General features: G+C 41.7%; 1 protein-coding gene across 2 annotated transcripts in view; it reads right to left on the reverse strand.

The window, feature by feature from the left end:
- The window catches only part of LOC135906937 (ankyrin repeat and IBR domain-containing protein 1-like), a 75,160-nt gene that overhangs the window by 52,614 nt on the left and 4,492 nt on the right, over positions 1–18,054 (reverse strand). For both annotated transcript variants that reach the window (XM_065438560.2, XM_065438561.2), the window contains exons 2-6: positions 16,297–16,483; positions 12,588–12,644; positions 8,344–8,469; positions 6,289–6,342; positions 3,298–3,415 (exon numbers count right to left, since the gene is read on the reverse strand). In XM_065438560.2, the coding sequence (XP_065294632.1) occupies positions 3,298–3,415; positions 6,289–6,342; positions 8,344–8,469; positions 12,588–12,644; positions 16,297–16,483 (542 nt within the window). The remainder of the gene's footprint in view (positions 1–3,297; positions 3,416–6,288; positions 6,343–8,343; positions 8,470–12,587; positions 12,645–16,296; positions 16,484–18,054) is intronic.

An 18,054-nucleotide genomic window follows, 5' to 3' on the forward strand; every position in this document is an offset into this window, starting at 1 on the left:
CTGCCTATGTTTTCTTCAGTTCATCTGCAATGCGGCATGCAACTTAAAGGTATTTGGCTAAAGTTCTGAGTGCCATTTGCCGCTTCTTTACCGTGTTGCGCTAGCGTACTTTTGGAAGTGTCCACTAGGTGGACAACAATGGCGCCTCTAGGCAGTGCACTACGTGTATAGTTGCCAAAATGCTTTTTTCGAGCGATTTCAGCTTCCAAAACTGAAAAATCAGATCTGGCATCCCGTATTTGAGCAGCGTATGTGCAATGGTAGTTGCGGTATTAAATACAAGGTATAAATTGCCAAAATGCAAAAATTTCACTGTAAATTTCCTGTAGCTCACTAAAACACTAGAGTTTTCAGCCCTCCACAGGCCATAGCGAAAAAATTTCCTTGCATTAAAATTTCTCCTTCACTCATTTTACAATATGTAACATGCTGAAATGAAAGTATTTATTTCAAGTTAGAACATTGCATGTACACTATTCTAAAGACAATACTGTAAGAGCTGTAGCTTTGTGCATATTCAAAACAAGGCAAGGGACACTAGAAAAAAATCAGAAAAGCACAGAGAGTGTAATGACAGTCTAAGGCACCTGACGAAAGTAATATACCAGTCAGATGGGAAAATTTAGTGATACTTTGAGCAACCGCACTTCGCCGCAATGAGTGTAACTTTGATGGTGCACTGCTAAACAGCAAAGGAAAGTGTCATTTGGGATTGATGCCACTGTCAATCGGTAAATTACCAGCACATTATATAGTACCTGTTAATTTAGGCAATATTTGAAAATAACACTAATGTGATCAATTATAACTAGCAAAAACAAGAGGGCATTGCATCCAAAACCCAACTGACAGGCTGGGTGTTTAGAAGAGCAGAGCATTGGTCTAGCATCAGTGGCTAAAAAAAAAAAAAGAACACGCGGCTTCCGTTGGCAGAGGAAGAATAGCAGCTTCCACAAGTTGGGACAACTTAGAACTCTTGAAATTACCGAAAATGCTCATTTCAGAATTAGCACTGACCCCGTACTTTGATTAACTTGCTCAAAGTGACATTACATTTGCCCATCTTATAGGCATTTTAATTCACACACAGACGCTCATGTAACAGTGAGCTACTTTATCTTTAAAAGCTTTATTATGACAAAGGCACAAAAATATCAATTCCGCCCCTTCGTACAATTGCAGCAGAAGCTAGTTGATAAATTGCTTAAGAGGTCATGAGCTTGTTCTCTCTGCAAAAGTTGCTGTTCCTTACATTTATTAGTGACATGACAATCACTTCAGCAAAATGCCCCTACAGGCACCAACCCACAGCAGTGTAACCAGTGCTTCATCATCATCCTCATCATCATCCTCACCCTATTTTATGTCCCCTACAGAACGAAGGCCTCTCTCTGCAATCTCCAATCTACCCTGTCTTGCGCAAGCTGATTTCAACTTGCACCTGCGAATTTCCTTATTTCATTACTCCACCTAGTTTTCTGCCATCCTTGACTGCGCTTTTGTCAAAAGATTAATTAGGAAAGTAGAGGAACTAACGACAGATAAGAAACAGCTAATGAAAGAAATTAAACAGCTTAAAAGTTGCCTGAAGCAAACACCACCAGTACTGAGGAAATTGGAGCGTAAAGCGAAGAGCACAGATAACAGCAGGGTCACCACAGTACACCCTCCTCCTAAGAGGAAGGTTGAAGAGACCCCACAGCAACCAAGGGCAGAGGTAATAATGTCTCTTCATTCCATCACTCTTTGCGTGGTCATTATCTTGTTCTCGAGCTTCTTTGTCAACCTCCAAGTTTCTGCCCCATATGTTAGCACCGGTAGAATGCATTGATTGTACACCTTGTACGCCTTGTATTGTACACCTTCAACAATAGTGGTAAGCTTCCAGTCAGAATCTGGCAATGTCTGCTGTATGCACTCCAACCCATTTTATTCTGTAAATGTCCCTCTCATGATCAGGGTCCCCTGTGAGTAATTGACCTAGGTAAATGTTCTCCTTCACAGACTCTAGAGGCTGACTGGCGATCTTGAACTCTTGTTCCCTTGCCAGGCTATTGAACATTACCTTTGTCTCCTGCATATTGATGCGAAAGCATCAAATGGCCCATTGAGTGAAAAAGACAGCAGCGTCCATAGCAGCGAAACTGCACCTAAATTCCCCTTGAACGGCGCTCAACAGCGTTCAAATGGACATTAATGCTTTCGCATTCACAACTCGTAAGAAGTGCTTAGGTGTCCTGAGATTTTTTCATCTTCTGCCCTCCTCTTACATTTTCTCAGTTAAGGTCCTCAATCATTTGTTACAATTCATCCCCAGTGTTGCTAAAAAAGACGATGTCATCTGTAAACCCCAGTTTGTTCAAATATTCAATGTTGATCCTCACTCCCACACCTTCCCAGTCCAAGAGCTTGAATACTTCTGAGCATGCAGTGAATAGCATTGAAGACGTGTCTTCATTCCATCACTCTTTGCGTGGTCATTATCCCTGCCTGGTCCCTTTCTTGATTGGTAATTTTCTGCTTTTCTTGCAAAGAAACAAGGTAGCTGTGGAATCTCTATAGATATTTCTAAGATATTCACATATGCCAAGTTTTCTTCTCACTTATATTATGCTGCAGCCATATTTTACTGCGTCCTCTAATTGCTTGCTTTCTTTTTGTTTATCAGCTTTGACAGTTCAGCTAGTTCTACCTGATCTCTGAGTTAGAAACTTTCTTGCTTTGTCATTTCGTTAGTAGGTCCTTTGTATTTTGGGAGAGCTACCCCACTGGTTGCCTTGGTGCCTCACCTCCCACTTCAATTGCTGCTTCTGAAATCAGCCTAGTTATGGTTTCATTCATTACCTCTATGTTTTCATCTTCCTGTTCTAAACCTGCATATCTGCACCAGCATGAATTCATCTACTTTTGCCCTTACTGTGCCTAGGTTGGCCTGTTCTTGACTAATTTTGCTCCTTCTCTCTTCAAATTGAAAGCCATCCTACATCTCACTAATCTATGACCACTGCCTTTTACCCTACCAAACACTTCTACATCCTGCCTTATGTTGGGGTAGGCGGAAAGTCTGAAATTGATTTAATTTTTTGTTTCTCCAATAGGGCTTTTCCAGGTTCCCTTCCTGTTACTGCAATTCCTGAAGAAGGCATTCATTATCTATTCCTTTCTGTGAATTCTACTAACATCTCTCCCCTACTATTCCGAGTGCATACAGCACGTTATTTTTGAATAAAATAAGGTTAAGCATATAGAGCTTTATAAAGAACTGATGCCAGCAGGATGTGCTGAAATAGTCCGTACCATGGCATCGCAGAAGTGCCTCTGCTGTGAACAAAGGCACATGGAGCATATCAGATGTTTCAACAAGAAGAAGATCTTTGGCTTCCTGCAGGTCCTGGGGCCGCAAACCATCGTACGCCTGGCAAAAAAAGTGTAACGTTAACCACATACACAGTTGCACTCAGCCACAACATTTGCTCTAGCACAAATTCTGAATTAGCCTGCAAACAAAAGCAGCAAAAGACCAGAACATAATGTTAACGTGCTGTTTTTACTTAACAAGAGATGTTGAATTTTTAGTTAGTAATCTATAAAAATCATAAGAAATGCTTGATGTTGCACACTTCCGAGTCTGCCATCTCAATAAAAGACGCCACTGCTTCTGCTGAGTACATGATTGAAGGTTCGCAATTTCAGGTGGTGACGTGTTCTAATGGGGGTGAAAGGTAGAAAGACCTGTGCACTCGGATTTATGTTCATAACCCTTGGTGGTCAAAGCTGATACAAAGTCCTTACTGCAACAATTCTTATTGTTCAGAGGAATTGGGACTTCGAGGCAATAAGCCCATGTAATCAATCAGTGAAATGCACCACCAAACTGCATCCTTTGCAATATTTCGAACATGTATGAGTACAAATGTTCTAACGGTTCTGCTTAACACCCTTTGTTCACACTGCTTTCTTTTTGTATGGTAGCTTAAAGTGAAAATTCAGACAATTATGCACAGTAATAACTCACTTTCAGCTAAGAACAAGGGTCCTCTGGTAGTGTGTGCTTACTGTGCGTGTGTGCATGTGCGCTTATGTATAATTAAACGAAAGCACTTTGGACAGGCATGGAGGATATGCATGGAGGCATATCAGCTGGGAAAGCGAGGTCGAGAGGAGCTGGATGCACATAACCCACAGTGCACAGCGGAGAGCTAGCACAGATATCTAGAAATAAAGACCTCAGGTACCATTCACACTGGTCCCACATGCATTTGTAGCACAATGGCTTGCCAGAGTTGCACCCTGCAACTTCTTAAACATTGCAAATAAACTTGCTTAGACACTGCATAAGACTCAGATGAACATCTGAGCAGAGCTTTTTCCTTGTACGTTCAGCTGGGAGCCCACAGCTTTGCTCAAGAGCCTACTTGCTCTATTGTAAATCTCATTTTAAAACCCTATCACCTCTCTTCCTGACAGTTATGCAAGAATAAACACAATGGCTACTAGCTATATTTCCATAGACGTCATAACTAAGCAGTGCCCTTCGTAGATGAAGAGAAGAAAGTGAAATCATGTCACAGTTAACTCTTTCCGTACGGAAGAGCTCAGCTCATCAAGCATGTACTTGCAAAAAAGACAGATGACGAGCCCAACTTATTTAGCACTGTTGTACATTGCCTACAGCCTTCAAGACAATGTTGGCTTGTCTGTTGCTCGGTGTTTGTTGTAAACACCAGATGTTGGAAAGATCCTTTGAAGAGTAAAGTTGTGAACAGTGTAATTATTATTTTTTTTTTTTTGCCAGCCATCTATTTAAAAAATAGCATCCTCCGAGGAACGAGAGAATGCTTTAAGTTGTGTTAAAAATAAGAAAGAAAAGCATGGTGATTCGAAGAGCTCAGCTTCTTCGAGTGAGAACAGTTTTGCAATACAGTGAGTTTTGTTGAAACATGTAAATAAGAAAATTCAATGCGTCTAGTGAAACCCACATGTGTGCAGTGAAGTCCACTATCATTACAGTGCTAAAAAAGTGTGCTTATTTTTTTTTTTCCTGATGAACTTTTGCTTTTCTGACAATTTTTTCACTTGGCCTTGCTTCACATGATCATCAGAATTGTTTGCATAAGAAAAAAAATTCCATTTTTTCTGCATTTTTTGTTTTTTTATTATCCTTAAAGGGCTATTAAGATGGTGGCACCACCTGGAGGCAAAAAATTATACCACTGTGCCAACATTAGGGCTGAGGGATGAGGTGTTGTGATGGAAGTACATCCCCTTAACTACAACGTCAGGTTGATGCAAAAGCTTGACACTAAGATGGATGTTGTTACATGTGGGCGCACACACACAGCTTTAAGCAGATTGAAAGATGAAAAGGAGAAAAAGGTTGTAAGAGCATGGCAGTGCCAGCATTTGATTGCCGATAACTGCAGATTCATACAATGCACGTTTAAAATCTTTCTGTTGGAAAAGATCTGTGAGCAGACTCCCTGGATACCAGACACACTCCGCAGCACAGTGTTGTGAAACCCTTTAACCTTATCTGCTTGCACAGGGGGAGTGTACCACAGATGAAGTCATTTGCACTAATGCCTAAATTTCTGCTCAAAAAGTTTATCACCGCTGTGGTTATATTAGCAGTCATAACATCAGATGGAATTTGCCGAGAAGGAGACAGGAATGCAATCATTCAGACGTAGTGGAAAACATGTACAGTGCCTAGTCAGCATAAAGTAGCTGTACCTATGGAGGATATGAATCGGTAAGGAAGGCTGTGTCTTGAGAGAAGGGTAACTCACAATCAAAAATGCTTCAATGATACATACAGTGCTCTGTGATATGCTTCTTCAAAAAGGTGATGCTTGAGCAATGATCTGCATTCTTTCATTCCATACATAAATAACTCTCGGGAACCATTTAATGAATTGTAGAAATGCCAAAAAAGCAAGAGAAAGCCCAAACACTTTGCACTCAAGAAAATGTTTAAAAAATAATAATAAAAGAAAAGGTAACATGCACCTGTGATAACTGGCAGCATTTCTTTATATTAGAACAAAATCAGCAAGAACAAATATAGTTGACAGCCACCTACTATGCAAATCGGATATTTTGCCTTCACTCATAGACGATCTTGGCAATATCGAGATCTGTATACGGCCTTCGTCTCCTCAAACAAGGACAAAAAAAGATATCCTTGCTTCATACTCTCGCAAAGCAAAGTGGAAAGCAGCACTGGGACAATGTACACAAGCACCCTACTTCAGAAGGACGAACAACACGAGATTAAAGTTTCAGTACCTTATCAAGCTCAAGTGCTGGGTCTTTGTCCTTTGGCCTGATAGTAACACAGCTCTGAAAGACAAACAAAACACACCCATGTTCGTCTATACATGACAAACAACTAAAAGTTTCCGCGTTAAACTAAAGGCTGGGAGTGGAAACATTGAGGCTTGAAGGAACCAAAAAAGGAATTCCATAAGTCCACTTGCTAAACTAATGCTTGTCGTCAATATTACACTCCAATTGAAACTCCTCTGCCTGTTTTTGTCTCTGTTTGCTTGCAAAAAACTACCCCCAAACATGTGCACAATACATTTCAAGAAATCATGCTGCTTCTTCTCGATTATCCAAGTTCGTCTGTTTCATTTGTAAAAGAAACTAAGCACAACAAAAGCATTTACCAATCATCCAAGTCATTAGCCCAGCTCTAGTTGAAACTCTGGCATCCCAAGCTTGGAGTCCATCTCCATTCAACTTTTGCAAGAAAGGTCTCAATAGCTAAAGGAAGTAGAAGCAAGCTACCCACACACAATTTAAATAGTGCCATTTCATTGAGGTGCACATTTCTAAACACTTGGCTGGCTGAATGCTACGTGTTTCAAATTCTCAAACATCACAACAGCATAGTTAAAAATTTAATGAAAAAAAAAATGACTATGTGCTTACAAATGACTAGTTTATGTGTGCCAGTGTAAGAATGTGTGGCACTAACTAAGGCAACATTTCTGGTCAACAGGCACTTTAAGGGGGCACTGACAGGATTTTAAAGCATGTGCAGTCAACAGGAAAGCATCTAAGTGATCAAATGACATTTTGATTGCTTTTTATTGTGTGACAAACAGTAAGTAATACCCCTGACACACGGGCACTCTAAAGTCCTTTAGGTAAGAGAACATCTACCGTAAAGGCGTTCAAGTGCAGTGACACACGACAAAGGAGTATCTCCTTTACGGCAAAGTTCCTTTTCGGGAAAGGAGATCGCGCAACTACTTTTCGAGCGGAAAAGGAGTTACTCTCGCCCACAGCGTGCACAACTCGTCAGTAGAAGGAAACCTGCCACACAACTACGGTGCCCATAGGTATTTTTTTTACCTTGCGAAAATGTTTTCATTGTTAGCGGTAATACAATTTGTCGAATAGTGAAGATTTCCTCTAGCTATACTCTCAAACGCTCGCATAACGTCGCTAGTGCCACCATGTTGAATTCCGGCAGTGTCGACGGCGTTTGCTGCGCGCATGTGGTGCGTTCACATCGCGAGATGGAGACTGCACAATCAGCGCCCGCAGGAAACACCCAGAAGAAACCACAGTTGTTGGAATAACATATTGAATAAAACGCGTTACGCCCGCGCGCACAAAGAAAGGGACGACAGAAACGTGGGCATCACCAGAATAAACAGCACGCACAGCAAAACACCAGCTGCACATAGTTGCTCGACCAAGTTAAATGGCTGCTAACAATGCAAAAACGCAAATAAAATAAATGACTACACGCATTATTAGCCATAAACAATGAAATAAACATATTTTTAGGTTCTACAGCAGCTAAGTGTAATTAAATACGCAGCTTTTTAAGAATGTTTTCTCTCTTGTGGCTTTCACAGCCATGCTATTTTTCTTGCGGTGTTCATCTGAGGAACCACCTAAAGAAGTTCAGTGCGGTGCCGTGTGTCATCGGTGCAATTCCTTTCTGCAAAGGGTCCTTCAGAGTAGCAAAAGGGGTTTACTGGAAAGGACTTAAGTTTTGCCCGTGTGTCAGGGGTATGAGCTCACTCCTTACAGTAAGTTGATGAAGTCAATTTTCAGCCCAACAGGTTCAATGAGTAAACTTTAGGCCAGCCAGTGCTTCTTGCACACACATCATGGACATACACACTGAATAACAATGAGGTCAGAGATTTCACTCAGCTACCAGAAAAAAAAGTACCTCCCAATGGAAATTAAATTCAACCCAACCTGTTCATGCTCTTTTACCCATGTCAGTTTTTGTTTTAAAATCAGAAATTTGAACACTACAGTGCACAAAAAGCCTTAAAGTGTGCTAATCATTACATTTTGTGAAATTCTGCTTACAGAAAAGACCATCTTTGATTCGAGGTAGTCCGCCAAGCTCTTGAAGCCAGCCTTGTCTGCCATCTCGCATGCTGTTTGACCAGCATTGTTCTCAATGAAGAGCGAGACATCATGAGAAACAAGCAGCTGAAAGAAAACACAAAATGCATGCCAGACAAACGATGCAACAGTATGTCAATGCAGCTGCAATGTGCATTATGTCCGGCTTGGTCAGTGCCTGTAATCTTACCTCCTTTTAATATCACGCATGCTGAGCAGGTGAAATACCATAGAATTATTGACTACACTCCCCTTTCCATGCAACATAGATGCATAATTTCTTCTTCAAGCACAGCTCAGTTTTTTTTTTTAATAACGTCTACAACTGTCACATTTTAAACCTTTCATAAGCGCAGAGCCTGCACTTCTATGAGAATGAATACTGGTCTGGTCTGTTGCAAGCATGAAGTACAAAGTTGGCTTGCAGGCCCTGCAATGTAGTATAGTCAAATCTTGATATACCGAACACCGACATAATAAATCATCGGATATAAAAAAATTGCACACATACCACGCACAGTGGGAATTGACATTATGCAAAGTATTTTGCAGGCAACTGGCTATGCAGCAGGGCTTGTGGTTCCGCTAAGCATTACCAGGTTGACCAATCTGTTTGCATAAGTCCTGCATTTGTGTGTGTGACGCAAGTACAGTAAACTAGAATTAACACAAGAAAGAAAAAGTGTGAGTGAGTGCATGAGTGTGTGTGTGCATGAGTGTGTGTGTGCATGTGTGTGTGTGTGATGAAAGCAGCAAGACAATGGTAACCATGATTGCATGATTTCTATAAACAATAGAATTGATATGAATGAGCAGCATGGAGGTGAGAGATGAGTAAGAACTGGAGAAACTGAATGCTCACTGACAGCAGCATGTGGTATCCCATAAAGGACACAAATGGGTGACTTGACAGTGATACTGCCGCACAACCTGAGGTCCGTGTCCTTTTATAGCCATTTGGACGAGTGCCGTGGTACAGCTGCTCGCCTTGGCCGAACCATGACGACGCTGCCATAGTAGAACTTGATGCATTGTTGACATACTCTGGCAGTATGTAACCAGGAAAGAGCATGTCTCTATGTTTAATTAACTGGCCTGGTGATGAAGAAAAGGACTGGTAAAGTCCAATATGAGCTCCGGGAGGAATAGGGAGGCAGCGCATTGCTGTCTAGCATTAGAAAGTCAACGCTCAAGGGAAATTTGCTTTTCCATCGCTGTTTGAATGGATGCAACCACTGAACCCAGTTATGCTGCCGCTGAGATGCTGGGATCTTCTTACACGTGCCACCTGGCTGGAGCACAGATGGCATGCAAGAATCAGAGGCGACTCTGATTACGAAGCTGGAATGATGATGCAAGGACCATCACGGCATCACAAACACAAGCATACAGTCATCGACCCAAGTTGGTAGACAACTTGGTCCACTGGGTTACCATAAGTTCCTGTCATGGTAATGTCATGCCGTGCATGCATGCATGTCATGAATCTAATTCTTATCATACACGTCATGACATCCATGGAAATCATGTCATGTCTTGACATCAAAGCGTGGCATTCATGCCAATCATTTTGACATACATGACATGACATGTCATTAATGTCACACATGCATCTCATAATATGCATATCCATAATCATCATCATCATCATCATCAGCCTGGCACTGCAGGGCAAAGGCCTCTCCCATACTTCTCCAGCTACCCCGGTCATGTACTAATTGTGGCCATGTTGTCCCTGCAAACTTCTTAATCTCATCTGCCCACCTAACTTTCTGCCGCCCCCTGCTACGCTTCCCTTCCCTTGGAATCCATTCCGTAACTCTTAATGACCATCGGTTATCTTCCCTCCTCGTTACGTGTCCTGCCCATGCCCATTTCTTTTTCTTGATTTCAACTAAGATATCATTAACTCACGTTTGTTCCCTCACCCAATCTGCTCTTTTTTTTATCCCTTAACGTTACACCTATCATTCTTCTTTCCATAGCTTGTTGCGTCGTCCTAAATTTAAGTAGAACTCTTTTTGTAAGCCTCCAGGTTTCTGCCCCGTATGTGAGTACTGGTAAGACACAGCTGTTTTATACTTTTCTCTTGAGGGATAATGGCAACCTGCTGTTCATGATCTGAGAATGCCTGCCAAATGCATCCCAACCCATTCTTATTCTTCTGATTATTTCAGTCTCATGATCTGGATCCGTAGTCACTACCTGTCCTAAGTAGATGTATTCCCTTACCACTTCCAGTGCCTCGCTACCTATCGTAAACTGCTGTTCTCTTCCGAGACTGTTAAACATTACTTTAGTTTTTTGCAGATTAATTCTTAGACCCACCCTTCGGCTTTGCCTCTCCAGGTCAGTAAGCATGCATTACAGCTGGTCCCCTGAGTTACTAAACACGGCAATATCATCAGCGAATCACAAGTTACTAAGGTATTCTCCATTAACTCTTATACCCAATTCTTCCCAATCCAGGTATCTGAATACCTCCTGTACACACGCTGTGAATAGCATTGGAGAGATTGTATCTCCCTGCCTGACGCCTTTCTTTATTGGGATTTTGTTGCTTTCTTTATGGAGGACTACGGCGGCTGTTCAGCCGCTATAGATATTTTTCAGTATTTTTACATGCGGCTCGTCTACACCCTGATTCCGCAATGCCTCCATGACTGCTGAGGTTTCGACTGAATCAAACGCTTTCTCGTAATCAATGAAAGCTATATATAAAGGTTGGTTACATTCCGCACATTTTTCTATCACCTGATTGATAGTGTGAATATGGTCTGTTGTTGAGTAGTCTTTACGGAATCCTGCCTGGTCCTTTGGTTGACGGTAAGGTGTTCCTGATTCTATTTGCAATTACCTTAGTAAATACTTTGTAGGCAACGGATAGTAAGCTGATCGGTCTATAATTTTTCAAGTCTTTGGTGTCCCCTTTCTTATGGATTAGAATTATGTTAGCGTTTTTCCAAGATTCCGGTACGCTCGAAGTCATGAGGCATTGCGTGTACAGGGTGGCCAGTTTCTCTAGAACAATCTGCCCACCATCCTTCAACAAATCTGCTGTTACCTGATCCTCCCCAACTGCCTTCCCCCTTTGCATAGCTCCCAAGGCTTTCTTTACTTCTTCCAGCGTTACCTGTGGGATTTCAAATTCCTCTAGACTATTCACTCTTCCATTATCGTCATGGGTGCCACTGATACTGTATATATATATGCATATTATATCCAGTTAAATGTATGTCATAGCATTCAATACATTATAGTCATGTCATGTTAGTTCCATTTTCCAAGAGGTTAATATCGGAATTGCCACAACATTAATGAAATATTGTGCATTACATGATTGACATGACATGCATGTCATCATGCAATTCTTATAAATGACATAAATGACATGAGGTGATGGCATAGTGGTTATTTCTTAAACTGGATATGTGTCACTAAACATGCATGCATGACATGACAAGAATGACATGCTCAAGCATGCCTTGTCATTAATAGCAGGTCATGCACATCATTCATGTGATGACATTTATGGCATCTCATTGATGTCAGGTCATGCACACATGCCATTCATATCCACATACATACTGAGCTAAAGAAACAACCAAGAAAGCATCATGTCATTCATACAATTATGTCATGACAAATTCCATGACAAGCATGTGATGTCATTGATGTCATGACGCACAGGGCATGTCATGAAAGCCATGTCATTCATGTCATGACATTTATGTCGTCATTCACATGAAGTTTATGAATGGATTTCATTCAAATTCCATCAGCATTCATATTATAACATATGTCATTGATGTCATGTATGCATGCATGTTGTGGCGCCCCACGCCTATTCTGATATATATCCAGTTGAAGAAGCCACCACAGTGGTACCACGATGTAGGAAGCTACCTACCTTCCTAAATTGTGATGCCAGATGATTTATTTATTTATTTATTTATTTATTTATTTATTTATTTATTTATTTATTTATTTATTTATTTATTTATTTATTTATTTATTTATTTATTGCATGATTTGAAATGCCTGAAGTTCGCAAAGAATGCTTCACATTAAAATTGCCAGATATAACAAAGTAAATCTATAATGTTTATTGCCTGTATCAGCACACAACAAATTATATGCTTATAATGAAGGCATTTTCTTGTCGGATGTGACTTCAACAAAGACAAAAATAAAGAGTGACGCACCTCCACGCACTTCTTCAACCCACTACTGGCAGCATAGTGCAAGGCAGTGTTTCCATCCTGCAAACAAAGACAAAACAGTATGAAAACACAGCAGTGGACCCTCTAAGACTACTTTTTTTGTTTAGCTGAAGGGCCACTGAAGGCGAACATTAGATCAGGTTAAACTGGAGAGATCATCATCATCACCAGTCTAGTTAGGCAAGCCCAGTTATCTCCACTGACATCTGTCCCGTAAAAGCCGATTCCAATCTTATGCCTGCAAATTTCCTAATCTTAACCATCCTATGAATCCTATGCCACCGTAGACTGCTTTTCATTTTTCTTGGACCAAGTCTACAGAAGTTTAGCTCTATGATTCTTGCAGTGACTGTTTAGTGGATAAAACACAACTTCTTTGCAGAGCAACAAAGCTGACTGCCACCCAACTTTGGCTGAAGTCGATATTTCTCCTCTGCCTCTTTACGCAGAAGTGGCAAAAGGCTGCAAAAATAGTTAGAAATACAACTACTGAAATGTGACAAGTAAAAAAATTCACCAACAATTACGATACTCCATAATGTGAAATTTAAGCGCAGCTCTATAGGTTTTCATGTCGCGATATATTGGCTGGCACGGACAATCTGTCTGAGAGTTCATGGGGGCTCATAACGGTCATAACACTAAATATACACACATGTATATATATATATACACCATGTGACCTGCTTCACCATCCTTCACATACACTTTTCTCCTACTTTTGACACTCCTAATGCTAATGCATTAGAAAGAAGGAGAGACCTATTTACAATTCCTCAAATGAGCACGCAATGCAGCAACTGGCCATCCAGTCAACTAAGGAGCTTGTATAAGAGAGACAGCTCCTATTGGCACTCTTATTGAATGACTGGATATTAATGAGAAGGTGCTATCTTCTCCATGCGTTTGCTCAGAAACTGGGGCCTCGGTGCAACAACAGTGGCTATTCTGCACCAGAGTCATTCGGAACAGTCCTCACTTGCATCCTTCACTCCACCTCAAGACTACAACAAGTGCTGTTATCCCTCTTATGCAAACAGATACAAATATTTAACACTTTTGTGTAGTAAATCCTCTAAAAATTGACAAATGAATACAAATCAAACAGAAGGACTGTTATTCAATTCGCATTCAAAATTTCACCTCTACCTTCTATCAAATTTTCATTAAGAACTTGCCAACCTGCTAGCGAGCTAAACATGCCAGAAGGTTTAGTAACATTCCATCAGCTGCTTGTAACTAAACCAAAACATTGTGACTATCAAACATAAATGCCAAGCATAGTTGTATTGTAGCACAATAAAAATGCATCTGTGTATATTTACATGTATGTGTATGTGTATTTCGAGTTGATAAAAACAATGCAAGCCATCTGGGCAATGCTGCACAATACAGCTTATGCTTACTTATCTCCAACAAATTTAACACTGCAGTTATTATTTCACGTGATGAGAGCCTACAAGAAAATGAAAGTTACCTTGTATTTGTCAGTTGGGAAACTTAATAAAGTCCCTCAAACACAAGAAAGTCTGCTGCAAGAATGTTTCACAATCAGCAAGCCACTACGTCAGTAGCCTTAAAAGACACACAAAAGAAAGATGAGAAGCCCTACATGAGATCCAATTAGTGAATATCGAATTAGTATAGGCACAAACATATCACGCATCAATGAACAGTTTCAGAGTCTGGCTTTGTATGGCTTCACATGCATTAACCGGCTTCATGGCATTTTCACATTCAAAGCATACCACTTACAAAGGCATTTACAAAACCTGTTGATATCCCTCATCCTAACGTGACGCTTGAAGTACTGCTGTCAATTCAAATGGACTGACACACAGTAGAAATCAACTTAAAGGTACCCTGAAGCGATTTTGATGATCTTGCACAAACCTACTGAGTCATTAGCATAGGTCCTTCTGATCATTAATTGATGCATCCAAGTGCTCTGCATAAAGTGAGTAACTTATTATAAGGCTTTAAAAATGTAAATCACTACAATTGCAGCACGCCACTCAGCTGAGTTTTCAGCGGCCGCTTACCAAGTGACGCGAGGTGACCATATGCCGCCAGTAGGGCGAGCTGCCCAGGGCACGTCATCAATAACTTATCCAACTTAATGGCAAACAAATGTTGTTCATAATAGCTGGAATTTTAGTTAATTTGTTTCAATAAAAAAAGAAAGTAACAGAAAATGAATGCACAAGGACAATTTATGACTACACTCAAGACTTCTGGCACACAGCAAATGTCATCTGCTTGAGTTACAACATGCTCCATATTGACGAGAGCTCCGCGATCAGTGTTGGTCTCAATCTTTCTTATCGTGAGCACCATGGTTCGCCATTGTTACGTTGTGGGCTGCAAGTGTAGCTAATGGCAATATGTCAAGCTGTGACATTGTGTCCTTCTGCAAGGCAGCAGATGAGCAGAGTGGTGCAACACATTGGACTGTCGGTATCTAATCGGCACCAGGATTTGCACATTCACGCCCATCACTTTACACCAGAGGATTACTACCACAATAGTGTTTCGCGTGTCCGACATTCGGGGTAAACGCAAGCACAAGCAGACTGAGCTTCAGCATTTCACAGGATGAGCGGTGGCACAAACGTTAACTGTCTGCAGAGTGAAGCCACCTGGTGTCACAGAGCTCAACCAAACAGATAACTAATATTGCAGAAATGAAGTGTATTCTACTTTGCTGCTGGTGTAAAGTTTTGACAGGAGCGCAGTCATGAACACGTCTTTGTAAATGTTTAAAATGTTTTACACTTGGTTAGAGTAATACTTGCTCTTTGTTTGGTTTGTTCGGCTGATTAAGACCTGCGCCACCAGGAGGCTGGACTGGGCAGACTGATCTAAGACCGACCAGGTCACTTACGTATGTCTGCGCTAAAGGACCTTCATCACGGCAATAGTAGTATGGAGGGGCTTTATTTTATGCCTCCACCCATCCGTCGAAACGCCCAGCTCATCTATGGCTACCAGAATACCAGAGATGCTTGGCACTGCGACAGAATGCTTGGCACTGCGACAGAATGCTCGCCACACACGCTGCTCCACTAGCTCTCGCTTGGGATCAGCTGCCAGGCAGTTGCGGAGAGGTCGGAGAGGCTTTGCACGCTGGCTCCAAGACAAGCGGTAGTAGATGACACGACATCCCATCATGACACAAAGCCATTGAACGGGGAGCTTAACCTCAATCACTCGGCAAACGAGTTGAGGAGAAAATGCATGTCTATGGAGAGGGTAACTTGTAATCGTCAGCAGCTCTCTTAATATGAGACGCTTCACACAAGTTGTGGTGCAAATGATTTACCCTACGCGTCTGCAAAATTTTTCCGCACCGTTTCATGGAGTCTTTAGCAAAGCAGGAGTTAAACAATTTACTTCCAGCATCACACCTAGGCCACCCTCCAGAGCAATTCACTGCACACAATTTAAGCATGCCCAATAACAATTACATTTATTTTTGATGCAATGATGTGTGATACAAATAAAATTTGATTTCAGTCATATTGTACGTTCTTAGTAATACACCTTATTTGCAATTAAACATAGTTTGCACTGTTACTTTACACCTACACATAAGGCCACCACACTTGATAATAGCAACCCACAATTTTGGAAGCTTGCTCCAAAATGTAGCAGCCAATACTGCACATTAATACAAACAAAGCTTGCTCACATGATCCTTTGCATTGACGTCTAAGACTTCTCCGTCATAGCCGCGCCACTGAATGAGCAGGCTGAGACAGGCCACTCTGCGCTCCACTGCAGCCGAGTGAGGACTTCCACGGCTGGCACAGTGAAGTGCAGTTTCTCCATGCCCTGACTGGATCGTTGGGTCACCCTGCATCTCTCGTAGAAAGATCCTGCCAACACAAACGTAAAACAGAACTCTGTGCAATAATCCATGCAAGTCCACACCTTACAGCAATGCTTTGTTTATGGCACACATGACAATGGAAAGCGTAAATGCGTGAGTGTCATGTTCCAAGGCAAAAGGCAACTGCAAGTCACCTGGCAAAGCTCCTAGCAGATAAGTGTCATCAGAAACAAATATGTTAAACTTGAGGAGTATACACATATGGCGTTTTTCACTGGTCGATTCGGAGCAGGATTTCTTGCTCTGCGGCAAGGTTTCGGATCAATTCTCTCCGCGCCGGATCGCTCTCACTTGCTCCGCCGCCGAGGCGCGGATTCGGGCGGAAATAGCTCGCGTCACTTCCGTCTTCAAGCGAAATCGGTACCCGGTTGGTACGCACAACATTGTGTTGCTTCGCAAAATGGCTGCGCTCGGTGCTGCTGCAGCGCTCGCGTTTAGCGACGAGAGCGCAGACTACAGCGATTACGAAGAGACGCAGGTGCTGTACGAAGACTTCTATGCACGTTGTCCTTGCAGAATCGTTGCGGGCGCGACATGGAAATGACGGACTATGCGACTGCCACGGTCAAATTACACGCGGGGGACGGCGAGTTTGGTTGCCGTGGAAACATACAGAACGGAAGTAGGGCATGGTTTTCGGAACCGGTTCGTGCGACGAGTACACAGACTTCCTGTGTGATCCGCCACGGAGCGTTTTTGCGCTCCGCTGGTCGATTCGGATTTGTGAAACCCGAGCACTCGCTCGAGGATTTCGGCGGCCGCTCCAGATCGACCAGTGAAAAACGCCAATAGTGTTTGAACATAAACCATGCATTTCATGTCAAGTTATCACAGGAACACCATGCAAATGGCTAGAATTTGTTAAAGAAGATTATATACGGACTTGCCAATGTGCACAAGAAAAGCAGCCCCCCCCCCCCCTTTTGCTGTCACATTATACAACAATACAGCGATATCTCCCGAACCATCTCTCTAAAACCTCACTTTTTTGTAGTTGTAGAGTGACTGTGAATTCAATTCTGCATAGCAGAATAATTACTTGCACTCGCTCACAGTCGAGAATCTACAACAGCATTTGTATCAAGCACACAAGCTGACTAGATTGTGTGTGCCCATTTGCGCACAATCTCTTTCACTAGAGAATCCTGGACAAAATCTCAAAATTTTCGGTCTTGCGCGAACTGACAAATCAGTAATAGTGACAATCGGGTAAAAAAAGTAACTGCAAAAAATTTGCCCATATATGCATACGTGATAATATGTTCAATACAACTAACTGAATAGAGTAGAACTAAGAGCAATATATCTGGCATTTACGAAGCCAATATATATATGTATATACAGGGTGACCCACATAACTTGAGCAAAGAATTTAAAAAGTAAAGGCGCGTCAGAAGCGAATTGAACCAAATGCCTACTATTCACAATAGCCTATAGTAACTCGGACAATTTTTTTTGTTTTCCCCATAATCACTAATTAATTAAGTTTGATTTTCCAACTTTTTCATTATTAGCTGAGGACCCGAAGTATGATGTGCAGATTTGTAGAGCACCTTC

This window comes from Dermacentor albipictus, chromosome 1 (genome assembly GCF_038994185.2).
Source record: "Dermacentor albipictus isolate Rhodes 1998 colony chromosome 1, USDA_Dalb.pri_finalv2, whole genome shotgun sequence".
NCBI lineage: Eukaryota > Metazoa > Arthropoda > Arachnida > Ixodida > Ixodidae > Dermacentor > Dermacentor albipictus.